The sequence below is a fragment of the Chrysochloris asiatica genome, unplaced genomic scaffold (assembly GCF_000296735.1).
Source record: "Chrysochloris asiatica unplaced genomic scaffold, ChrAsi1.0 scaffold00135, whole genome shotgun sequence".
In the NCBI taxonomy this organism is placed as follows: domain Eukaryota; kingdom Metazoa; phylum Chordata; class Mammalia; order Afrosoricida; family Chrysochloridae; genus Chrysochloris; species Chrysochloris asiatica.
Genome location: NW_006408653.1, coordinates 4,546,214 through 4,558,695, shown reverse-complemented (window position 1 = coordinate 4,558,695; position 12,482 = coordinate 4,546,214). Strand labels below are relative to the sequence as shown.

General features: G+C 42.2%; 1 protein-coding gene across 1 annotated transcript; it reads left to right on the top strand.

The window, feature by feature from the left end:
- Nucleotides 1-2,864: 2,864 nt before the first annotated feature.
- HTR3C (5-hydroxytryptamine (serotonin) receptor 3C, ionotropic) lies at nucleotides 2,865-8,730 on the top strand. The gene is made up of 9 exons (XM_006869802.1): nucleotides 2,865-2,931; nucleotides 4,561-4,727; nucleotides 5,095-5,139; nucleotides 5,602-5,711; nucleotides 5,968-6,137; nucleotides 6,652-6,812; nucleotides 7,638-7,842; nucleotides 8,189-8,404; nucleotides 8,504-8,730. Exons 1-9 carry the CDS (start codon nucleotides 2,865-2,867, stop codon nucleotides 8,728-8,730), a joined length of 1,368 nt encoding a protein of 455 aa, XP_006869864.1.
- Nucleotides 8,731-12,482: the final 3,752 nt, after the last annotated feature.

Here is a 12,482-nt window from a genome sequence, read left to right as displayed (position 1 = left end):
TTTTTGCTTTCTTCATGTATGATGTTCTTGATGTCATCCCATAACTCTTCTGAGACCTGTTTAGGTTTGTTTAATTCAGCATTTCTCAGGCTTATTTGAATGTGACATAACAGAAACAATGTTTTAGAAGGAGAATTTAGCATCCTGTAGTAAGGAGCTTTGGTAGTGTAGTGGTTATGAATCAGGCTGGAAACAGCAAGGTCAGCAGTTCGAAACTACCAGCTATTCCGCGGGAGAAAGATGAGGCTTTCTGTTTCCATAAAGATTTACAGCCTTGGAAACTCTGTACAGGGTTGCTATGAGTTGGAACTGACTCCACGGCACATAACCACCACCACCACTAGAAATTACTTTGGGAAAGGTTGATCTAAAGTTTAAATTGTTGGTATAAGGAAACTTTTTATAAAGCAAACCCACCACCCACTACTATCAAATTGATTCCAACTCATAGTGACCCTATATAGGGTTTCCAAGACTGTAAATCTTTATGGCAGCAGACTGTACCTCATCTATCTTCCTTGGAGCATTTGGTGGGTTTGAACCATCAACCTTGCTGTTAGCAGCCCAGTACCTAACTCACAGTGCTACCATGGCTCCTTACAAAGTCCAAGCAGGTAATATAAATAAGGGAAGCTGGTCAGATCTAAGACATTGGGTCAAGCTCACTAGCAGCTCCTTGGAAACCCTATATGGGGTCGCTATGAGTCGAAACCAACTCGACAGTACTAATAACAACAGCAATCTTTATGGAAGCAGATGGCTTCATCTTTTCCCATAGAGAGACTAGTGGGTTCCAAACAATGATTTTTCAGTCAGCAGCTTAACACTTCACCTCTGAGCCACCAGGGCTCTTTTTTTAAAAAGAAAAGAAAATGTTGTTGTTGTTGTTAAGTGCCATTGAGTCAGTTCTGACTCAGTGACTCAGCAAAAGGTTTCCAATGAACAGCTGGTGGGTTTGAACTGCCAACCTTGTGGTTCACAGTCCAGTACTGATCCTACAGTGCCACACCAAGACTCCTAGAAAGAAAACATTAATAGGACCAAAAACAACATCAACAGGCCAACAGCTCATGACTTGTTCTTCAAAATCATATCTCAACTTCTATTAAAATAGTATTACCTCTGCTACTTCCCTCCCACCCCACTATTTACTTCCTTCATCCAGCTGACTTGGCTCTAATTGCTTTTCACAGACATAAAAATTCAAAAGAGACAGAATTGGAGTGAGGGGGTAAGGGAGAATTCTTTATGCTTCCCATACACTTTGTCTGTAAATCTAATACTGCTCTGAAAAAAATAAACTCTATTTTTTTTAAGAGGCACATTCTAAGATAATATAATAACCCATCTGTAATGGGCTCAGTGTAAAAAAGGCAAAAATTTTCACCACTGGACCAATAACCAACATTCTTATCAATGGAGAAAAGATTAAAGTTGTCAAAGACTTCATTTTGCTAGGATCAACCATCAACACTCATGGAAGCAGCAGTCAAGAGATCAAATGACGTAAGTGTTGAAGAGCAAAGATGTCAGCTTGAGGACAAAGGTGCGTCTGACCCAAGTAATGGCTTTTCCAATCATCTCATATGCATGTGAAAGTTGGACAGTGAATAAGGAAGACTATAGAAGAATTGATGCATTTAAGTTATGGTGTTAGAGGAGAATATTAAAAGTACCATGGACTGCCATAAGAACAAGCAAATCTATGTTGGAAGCAGTATAACCAGAGTGCTCCTTGGAAACCAGGATGGCCAGACTTCGTCTCTCATACGTTGGGCATATTAAGGTACCAGTCGCTGGAGAAGGATATCATGCATGGTAAAGTGGAGGGTCATAGAAAAAGAGGGAGACCCCAACCAGATGGATTGGCACAGTGGCAGCTGCAATGAGCTCAGGTGCAGCAACAATTGTGAGGTTGGTGCAGGACCGGGCAGTGTTTCGTTCTGTAGTGCATAGAGTCGCTATAAGTTGATACCCTCTTGATGGTACCTAACAACAACAACAAAGGGCTTTAAAAAGTTCCTGGAAAAATTGAAATGAAAAGATAATGGAATTTTTCCATGAACTTTTTGAAGCAGTGCAGGAGAAAGACTGGGTAATCTGTTTCTATGAAAACTGTTGTTGTTGTTAAGTACCATCTAGTTGGTTCTGAGTCATAGCAACCCTGTGTAGGATTTCTAAGGAGTGACTGGTGAGTTTGACATGCCGAACTTGCAGTCCAGTGCTTATGCTGCAACACCACATCAGGACTCCAGAGATTACAGCCAAGACAACCCTGTGGGGCAATTCTGCTCTGTCGTGGCGTCTCTGTGAGTCAGAATCAACTTGATGGCACCTTATAACATGCATAGATTTAAAAAAATAATAAGATTATTGCTTTCTAGAAAAAAAAAGAAGGTCAAGACTTGCCAGTATGGAAATAATTTTCTTCAAATTCAGTGTCTAATTTGATTATAATAAAGGATTACCACCATCACCACCCATTTTTTGAAAGATAGCAGCAGGGTTCAAGAAAGTGCATGTGCCACCTGAAGGCATTGGCAATCATGACATGCCTTTCCAATGATCTGCCAGAGTGACTTTAAAGTATGAAGGTGACATTGCCACTGTTCCAGCAACAAATATTCCTGCTGCTCCCTCTCCAAGTAGATCTGCCAGATTCCTTTTGGATTCTGGTCTAGTTAGGTTATATTCCAACTGTATTCCAACTGTGACATTCTCCTGTCATCAGGGGTGCTTGTCAGAGAGGTGGGTAATGCTACCTGACACCTATGTTATTCAAAGCTAGGGCTCGAGGTGTGGCCTGTGGTCTTTTAAGGTCAACAGCATCACTGAGTCTTCAGAGAAGAGCCAAGGAGAGGAAGATGGAAAGAGGTTGGACCCATGTGGAAGGATTCGTCCTCTGCCTCATTCTTCACCTTTTACTTCAAGGTAGGATGGAACAAGAGCAAGAGCAAAACAGCCATAGAAATTTGGGCCAAGTATTTATTATTCAATGACTGGACATTTGTTTTGATAAAAGATGGAAAGCCCATGATACCAAAAGCTTTGGACCTCTCCCTAGGATCCTAGCAATTAATCTGTTCTCTTTTTCTACTTTTCCACTTCCCATGTCTCTTCTCCTTCCCCATGGCTCTCTCTTTCCAGGTGTGTATTCTATCTCCAAAATCTTTGAGGTAAAAATAATTATTTCTGAGCTCTCTCAAAGCTGAGTGAAATGGGTCTGGAAGATGCTAAAGGGAATAAGGTGGAGGAAAAGATACACATTAAAAGAGAGAAACATTATTTTCCCAATCTACAGTATTTTTTTCTGGTTTATTATTGAAAACAAATAATGAGGAATGTTACAAGATCAAATAGATACAATAAGAGTGTACCAGAAGATATTACCACCTAATGTTCTGCTTCTGATCCCAGACATGTGTCTAGAAAAGGGGTATGTGTGTTGTTGCTGATGTTAAGTGCCATTGAATCTGTCCTGACCCATAACGATCCTGAAGAGCGGCTGGTGAGCTTGAACCACTGATCTTACGGTTCAAACCAACTTTGCATTAATTAGCGCATTAACCCACAGTGCCACACCAGGGTTAGGTGTAAGAACTCTCTTTAATAGATTATTAGAGTGATGACTACTGAGTTTTAGATGATCATGTTGTAGAGACACAGTTAATATGCATGAAATCACAAAACCGAGCTTCTTCCTAAAATCCCACATGTCTTACACTAACTACCTGATTATGTCTGTTCTCATGAATTTATGATCATCTATGACTTATTAGGAGTCCTGGTGTGGTGCTGTGGGCTAATGCACCAGACTGCAAAGCCGTTTGAACTGCAAGGTCGGTGGCTCAAGCTCACCAGCTGCTCCTCAGAAACCCTATACAGGGTTGCTATGGATCGGAACCGACTCAATGGTACATAACAACAACAACAAATGACTTATTAAGAGGAACTCGGGTAGTGTATTGGGTTACATGTTGGACTGCTAACTGCAAAGTTAGCAGTTTGAATCCACCAGCCGCACTGCAGAAGAAAGATGAGGCTTTCTGTTTCTTGGAAACCCTATACAAGGTCATTATGAGTTGAAACCAACTCAATGGTGCACAGCCACCCCACAACCATGACTTATATACAATAAGGAGAACTGTGATTACAAAATTTTTTAGTGACCTTACCTGGATGATTCAAGGACAGAGGTGAACAATGGAAGAACATTGAATGAAGGTGGAAAGGTTTGTGGTAAGCTTATTTAAAACACAGCAGGACACTGTAAAAGTGGTGGCCAGGACTGCGTTTGCATACACATTTGGACAAGTTTTGCATGGGGACAGAAACAATAGCCTTGAGGATAGAACCCTGACTCAACTCAGGTCATCAACTTCCACCATTTGCCTACCAGACCAGTCCCTCCTTCTTGGCCCAGAAAGGAAAGACTTACCTGCTTTTCCCAGTGGCCCCTACTTTATCTGCAGAAACACTCCTCAGGCTCCAGCCCTGTCACACTTCTCATGAGGGAACACAGAGGTCCTGGTCCCATCTCACAGGCTTTCTGCTCTACAGGAGAAGGTGACACTTTCACCATCAACTGCTCAGGGTTTGACCAACATGGGGTGGACCCTGCTGCCTTCCAAGCAGTGTTTGACAGAAAGGCCTTCCGTCCAGTCATTAACTACAGCATCCCCACTCACGTCAACATCTCCTTCACCCTGTCTGCCATCCTAGAAGTGGTGAGTACTGACCCAACAATGCAATGGTGAACAATGCGTCACTTCATTGGAGTCTGTAAAATTAGAGGTCCATTCTGTGGGGTGGGAAGTCATGCAGAGGAATGCTGCAGTGACATTTCTGCAGATGAAATCCCCCCCCCCCTTTTTTTTTTTTTAACATAACACAAGAAACCTATTCCCAGTGGATCCTCCTATTGTTTTCATTCACAATTTCTGCACACCCTGGATTGTTTTGACCTACATTTTTCAGTGGCTTATGATTGAAAAATCACAGTTCTCATACGTGACAGCCTTGGAAATGAGTGATGGTGGGAGCACTAGATCTGATTTCATGGAGTTGATGTTGGGTGAACATTGCTTTTTTCAGGATGCACAACGTCAGCTGATGACATCATTCCTGTGGCTAAACGTGGTAATGATAGACTCAGTCTTTCCTTTACTATGACACCTTCCTTTTTCCACTCCTGGGCCTAATTTTGCAGATTACATTTGATAAAACTGAGAATACCCACAAATTAGATAAGTCCAGAGTCAGACCAACATGAGAACACACAACTTTTCAGTTATACTGCTAGCTTAGGAGGGCAGAGATGAGACAGGAAGAAGGTGGATAAACTAAGTTCATGGAAACTAATACTTAAGTGGCTCCTTCCCAAGGTATTCAAAACCAAGCTCAAGGTCTCCCTTGAAAACACTGAGAGAGAACTGGAGGCAGGTAAGATCTTGTTAGTGACATGGTGACAGCTGTCACTGGAGAGGCAGTGGGAGAGTGAAGAAATGAGTGAAAGGGGCAATATGGCGAACATGCAGGAGACAGAGCAAGACTAAAGTGAGCTCCTTCCCTCTGTTTATCTCATGGCATGGTCTTTTTTAGATCTGGTATAATCCATTTATCAGTTGGAACCCAAAGGAATGTGGGGGTATCAGGAAACTAAGCATGACAACAGAGAACCTATGGCTTCCAGATATCTTCATCGAAGAATTGTGAGTATCTGGACTTAAAAAAGTAAGAAGGAAACCCCATCGGGGAAGGGCATGATGTAACCAATGGAAGCCACACCAAGAATCAACTTAGAAAAGAGCAAACTCTGACTTAACTAGCTTACAAAACACCCAGAATCTGGTGGTAAGTGGAAGGAGGCGGTCATATGAGTATAGCAGTGTAATAACCTGAGCGAGAAGGCAGGCCAAGTCTGATGGGAAACTCACAGGGCCTACCTCATCCTCCTCTTACATGCAGCATGGATGTGGACCAGACACCTACAGATCTCATGGCTTATGTAAACAATGAAGGTCGCATCAAATATGATAAGCCAATGCAGGTGGTCAGCATCTGTAAACTGGACATCTTTTATTTCCCCTTTGACCAACAGAACTGCACACTTACCTTTGGTTCTTTCCTCTACACAGGTGAGTAAGGGTCATTACGCAAGTACTCACTTATCAACTCTCTTGTTATTCAACATTTTGCATTTAGGACAATACTAAACAATCTACTGTGTTCCTATTTTGCCCATTAAAGACAAATATCTGGCAGAAATGAATGCTGAGGTGCAAGGGGGATGTAATGTTAGCTGTGACAGTTAAGGCTAAATGACAACTTGGCTGGACCATGATTCTCAGTGCTTTGGCAGTTATGTAGTGATGTAATTTGGCAGTTATATAATAATGGAGTCCTCTTTTTTTCTTAGTGCTGATTTTTGCATAATGGCCTTGTCTTTGAGAACTAATCATATCAATAAGTGAGGCGTAGATATACTGTTGAGAGATAGAGAAAGGGCTTTGGGTGAGAAAAGGACAGAAACCAGAAACAGTGACGGAATCTCACTTAGGAGTATAGAAGGTAAGTGGTGAGGAAATCTAACAATCTGGGCAAGATGATTGGGATGTGAGAGAAGCTGAGTTGTCTGGGTCTCCTTTGCAGTGGAGAACATGGTCCTGGGCATGGAGAATAAAGTGCAGGAGATTTCAAACACATCACTGAACCTCATTCGGAGCAAGGGGGAATGGGTACTTCTGAGTATTCACCAAAGAGCAAAGAAGATGACTGTGGGCACCAACCAGTATGACCAGATCATTTTTTATGTGAGCTCAGGGGCCCTGGTTGGGATCTTTTCCTAAAATTAATAGCTTATGTCAACCGGTAGAATTTAAGCACTTCTACTAAAATGTAAGTTCCAAGAGGGACGAATTTTAGTTACTCTCTCTTGTACCCCAATGATCAACCCCTATTATATGAGCTCAGGGACCCTGGTTGGGATCTTTTCCTAAGATTAGTACCTAGAATAGTACCTGGGACATTGTTTGTACCCATTAAATTTTGGCTAAATCTTCCCTTGAGGCAGAAACAAAGATCCTCTGCTAGTGATTCACAGTGAGAATAAGGCTCCTCTTCCTTAACGACTATCAGAACTTTTGAAAGGACTTTAAACATTTATTTAAACAAAGTTATGAAATACCACCTTAAAGAGAATATGATTTCAAACCCTGCTGATCCCAAAATATCTGCCACCGTTTTGCCTTCTCTCCCACTGGTCTTTAATGTCCACCAGCAAAGTTACTAAAGATTAGACCTTGATGAAGACAGCAAACTCTATCTGCAGAAATACAAAGATGACATGCCTACAATACCCATAGTCCTGTTAAGAGCACATTGACAGAGATAAATTTAAGTGGAGAAAATTGACATCTTGGGTCAAGAAGGAATAAGACAAATTTTCAAGGTAAGAAGCATGGCAGAATCAAATTGGGAAAGATAGGCTGTGGTGAGTATGATGACTTTGGATGGAGAGACAGCACAAGGAAGGGGCTGTGAGGTGATGTTTCTTTGCTACACAGTGTGGTCTGAATCAAATCTCAATTCTTGCTTACTTCCCATCTACTCCTCACTTGTTACTCTTTTTCTACCAGGTGGTCATCAGACGCAGGCCCAGGCTCTATGTGATAAACCTTCTGCTGCCCAGTGGCTTTCTGGTTGCCATTGATACCCTCAGCTTCTACCTACCTGCAGAAAGTGGGAATCGTGCCCCATTCAAGATAACTCTTCTGTTGGGCTACAATGTCTTCCTGCTCATGATGAGTGACTTACTCCCAACTCGGGGCACACCCCTCATCAGTATGCCCCTTCTCCCCACCAAGAGAACAAAAGCAAGGTGGGAGGAGGGGACAGGGACCAGTGGAACCAGGTCAGAGTGAGAAGGGATTTTGGAAAAAGGTTCTGAGAAAAGATGGAACAATATATTCTCAGAAGTCACTCTAGCCCTTTCCTAGGCCTGCTTTTCTTCCAAGTGTCTGCTTCCCAATTTTTGGGAAGAGAAGGGTTGGAAGGGCAGACTGCACTAGCTCAGGGAAAGGTACATACTTGGAACAGGAGGCTCTGTGCCTGGTTAGGATTGAAAGAGAATAAAGAAAAGGTTCTCAGCAGTGTCTGTGGGTCTCACACAGGCCTGCCTTCCCTCCAGGTGTCTACTTTGCCCTGTGTCTGTCTCTGATGGTGGTCAGTCTGCTGGAGACCATCTTCATCATCTATCTGCTGCACATGGCCACCAGCGAGCCCCCACCCATGCCTCAGTGGCTCCACTCCCTGCTGCTGCACTGCACCAGCCCCAGGAAGTGCTGCCCCACTGCAGCCCAGAAGGGAAATAAGGACCTGGGTCTCACCTCCACCCACCTGCCTGGTAAGGGAAGTCATCACTGCCCATTCCTTCTGTCAATTCCTCCTGCTTCCCACACTGTCACCCTTCCAACTCATCATCAAGTCTCTGTCTTCTCTACAGGCCTGAAGGAGCCAGAGGTGTCAGCAGGGAAGATGCCCAGACCTGGAGAGGCAGAGTTAAATGGATGCCCTGAATCAACAAGGGCCCAAGAACACGAGGCCCAGAAGCAGCACCTGGCTGAGCTGTGGGTCCAGTTCAGTCACATGATGGACACCCTGCTCTTCTGCCTCTACCTACTCTTCATGGCCTCCTCCATCAGCACACTCATTGTCCTCTGGAACACATAAGCAGATGCTTACCTGGTGTGTCTCCTGGCCCCCAGATTCTCAGGCCTGTTAAAATCCCAGCCTAACAGCCCTAGCAACAATCTAGTTTTTAACTCAGACCCCCTGCAGTTTTAGGACAGACCTGGATAATCTCATACACCCTTCCAAAGTTAGAACCTTGCTCCTGCACTCCATCAGCTCCCCTTAATCCCCTCATGAGTACTCCTCTCTGCCTCCTCAGGATTCAGGTTCCTGGAATACTTCCTTGTCTGAATCACCCCCCAATAAAACACTTTGCAGAAAGCATTGACTCATTCATGCGTTACATTATAGAGTCCAAAATCTTGAGATGGAGAGTCTTATTGTAGAAACTTCTCATTATCTAAAGTAGGAACAATGGTCTTGGTTTGGGTCTTGTTATGATTTTTTTTTCTTTTTTAAATAAAATCTATATGTGAAAGTTGGGGGAGAAGAAAAAAGTAACTGAATCTATTACAAGGAAGGGATTATAATAAAATAGAGGTTAACCTCGTAAACCTAGATACCCTGGATTTAAGCTTCAGAAATGAATAACAGGCCGAACTAGGCCTCTCTTAAAAGCAAGAGAACCTTTTGTCAGCCTGACATACAACTCATTCAACACTTTGAGTGTTAACATAATATGGTATCACCATTAACAGGGTCTGTGTTGCAATTTCAGTTGATCTGCTTTTTATCTTGCTAAAAAGAACAATAGGGAAGTACATTTGAAAATGGTATCCACTTCACTTGGAAGAAACACAAATGCTTTTATACGAACTGAAAAATTCCTCTTCCTGCCACTTGCTTTGTTATTTTGAATGTCTTAGTCTAGTGAACCATTTTTCAAATGAGCTAACCAGGGACCAGTCAGGCTCCACTGTATCTTTGTACATGGGAGCTATGGCATGATTTGTTGGATGCACCAGGTTCAGAAAAGCACAGATTTGAGAGCAACTTAATTACAACTCAAACATAATCTTTTAGTAACATTTCTTTCCCTTGCTTTCATTTTTTCTACAACTTTCTATCTGAAGTCTACATCTCCCATGTCATAAGTCAGGGATAAAGAGTCACAATATTGTTCAAGAAACAATGTTTCTCTGGATCCTCCTCCCCATTATTCTCCTCAAACTCCTCAGGCCCCCTCCAGTCGTTGTCAAGGTTGCCAATGTCCACAAGAGGTGCTGCTGCTGTTGTGTGCAATCAAGGTGATTCTGACTCGTAGTGACCCCACAGGACAGAGTAGCCTATAGAGTTTCTAAGGCCGTGATCTTTATGGAGGCAATTCCTAGGTCTTTTCTCCTACAGAGTGCTGACCTTTTGGTTAGTCATCAAGTACTTAACCTTTATACCACCAGTACTCCTTATTAGTGCCCACCGGTGGAGGGCTAAATGTTTTAGCAGTAGATATTCCCAGCTTGATACTGAGTCACAAGGCCCAATGGTCACTTGCTCTGAGACTCAGGCTGCATCCACAGGAACCTGGGGTATTAAGGCCAGAAATGCCCTGCTAGCCTCTGAATCACTGCTTTCTCTCAGACCCAGGACTTCAGATTAAACCTGTATCCCTTGACTGTCCTTTCAGAATGCATTTTTTTTCCCTCTGGAAGGCCTTGGGCTCCTCTGTCAGACACTGCCTTCCCATCACAAGGCCTTGAGGCATTTACCTAAAGAAAAAAAAAGATGGTTTCTCAACTCAAAGTTTTCTATAAGGTAGAGCTTCAGAAAAGACTCATTATTATATAATGTTGTTGTTGATTAATGCCATCAAATCAGTTCTAACTCATAGCGACCCTGATAGGGTTTTCCAGGAGCGGTTGGTAAGTTTAAACTGCCTACCTTGTAGTTCAAACTGACTTTGAGGCTGAGTGCTTATTATACAGTGCCACATCAGGACTCTTATAGCCAACTTTTATTAAGTTATTACTAGGTGGCATATCTATTTTAAGTGCTTTATGTGAATTAGCACATTTAATCTTTACAGCAACTTCCTGAAGTAGGAACTACTCATTCAGAAACTCTTGGAGCCAAATGTATTTTAGAATTTAGACTTTTTTTAGATTCTAAAGGACATAATCATGTATATACTAGTCCTGATGTGGCACTGTAGGACAAGCACTGGGCTGCAAAGTCAGTTTTAACCACAAGGTCAGTTGTTCAAACTCACCAGTCACTCGTTAAAACCCTATACAGGGTTGCTATGAATTGGAACCAACTTGAGGGCACTTAGCAACAACACCAAAGTAATACGTCAACTGGAATAGGCAACAGCATTCCATAATCAAACATTAGTATTTCTGCAGTGAAATCTGTCACTCTCCACACAGTTGCTGATGTAATTAATTGCTGTCAAACTGGCTCCAACTCACAGTGACCTCATGTGTTACAGACTAGAACCACTCTATGGGGTTTTCTTAGTTGCCATCTTTATGGAAATAGACTACAAGGTCTTTCTTCTGGGAAGTAGTTAGGTGGGTTTGAACCGCAAACTTTTAGATTAGCAGCTGATTACAAACCACTTCCACCACCCAGACTCCTATATTCATATGAGGCAGCAAAAATAAAACTAACAATAGCCTAATATCAGCTCAGATCAAATTTTGTGATGAAATCATTGAGATTTTGTAACCGTGGTTTTATATTTCTATTCCCATTTTGGATATGGAGAAAATGAAACACAGAGAGGTCCTCAGTGTTGCACAGCTAGTCCAGTGACAGAGTTACAGTTTGAACCTAAAGTTACAGTTTGATTCTAAAGACTGGCTGCTTAGCTTCTGCTACACTGCCTTCTATGTTAATGCCAAAACCCACACAGGTTCTCTCTGAGTACCATCCTGAGACATCAATACTATTTCAAGTCTTTATCAGCTAATGCTTTAAGAGAATTAAAACAGAATAAACATTCATGTTAATGGGGGAAGAACAATTTCGAAAGGAGAGTGAGGATGGCTGCACAACTTGAAGAACATAATCAATGTCACGGAATTGTACATGTCAGAATTGTTGAATTTGGTGTATACTTTCAACAACAATTGAAAACAAAGCCAAACCAGGAAGAGCAAGGTCCTAATCAGAGTCTCCAAATCAATTGTAAGTCTCCTTTTACAACCAACTGCCCCACCTTTAATCACAGCCTCTAAATTCACTAATTGTACTTAGTGCAAACTTACTAGTCACTCTTCAGAAACCCTATACAGGGTCGCTATGAATGAGAACTGACTTGAAGGCACTTAAAAACAAGAACAACTTTCTCTTTATGGAGTATGTATTTATCCAAATCTAATCCAATTCAAGGGGTTTCTCTAATCTGGAGACCCCAGAATGATCCAGACAGAAATGAGAAGAGTGGTAACAAGTGGTTCAACTAGGATATTGAACCCAGAAAGCTGCATTTGAGGATGTATGTTTCTATGATGCTCAACAGGCTTCAGGGGAGCATCCAGACTAACACCCACTAGGAAGAAAGGCCTAAGGATCTACATCTGAAAATCAGTCAGTAAAACCCCTAGAGATCACAATGATCTGAGCCATATCTGATCATGGGGATGGCACAGGACTGGGTAGCATTTCATTCCATTGTGCCATGAGTTGGGGGTTGATCCAATGGCAGCTAACAACAACAATAACAACAATCTGGGTAATCCATCTTTCTTCTGTGTTCCCTAAGAATTTAGTTTTTGCTGCTGATATATATTCTACTGCCTGATGTTAAGGACAGTAATACTAAGGTTTTGTGTCAACTTGACTGGGTC

Excerpts from the sequence above, each read along its gene's own strand:
- HTR3C (XM_006869802.1), top strand. The coding sequence starts at position 2,865 with ATGGAAAGAGGTTGGACCCATGTGGAAGGATTCGTCCTCTGCCTCATT. Across the intron at positions 6,813-7,637 it reads ATGACCAGATCATTTTTTAT|GTGGTCATCAGACGCAGGCC; the intron begins GTGAGCTCAGGG and ends TTTTTCTACCAG. Across the intron at positions 8,405-8,503 it reads CACCTCCACCCACCTGCCTG|GCCTGAAGGAGCCAGAGGTG; the intron begins GTAAGGGAAGTC and ends TCTTCTCTACAG.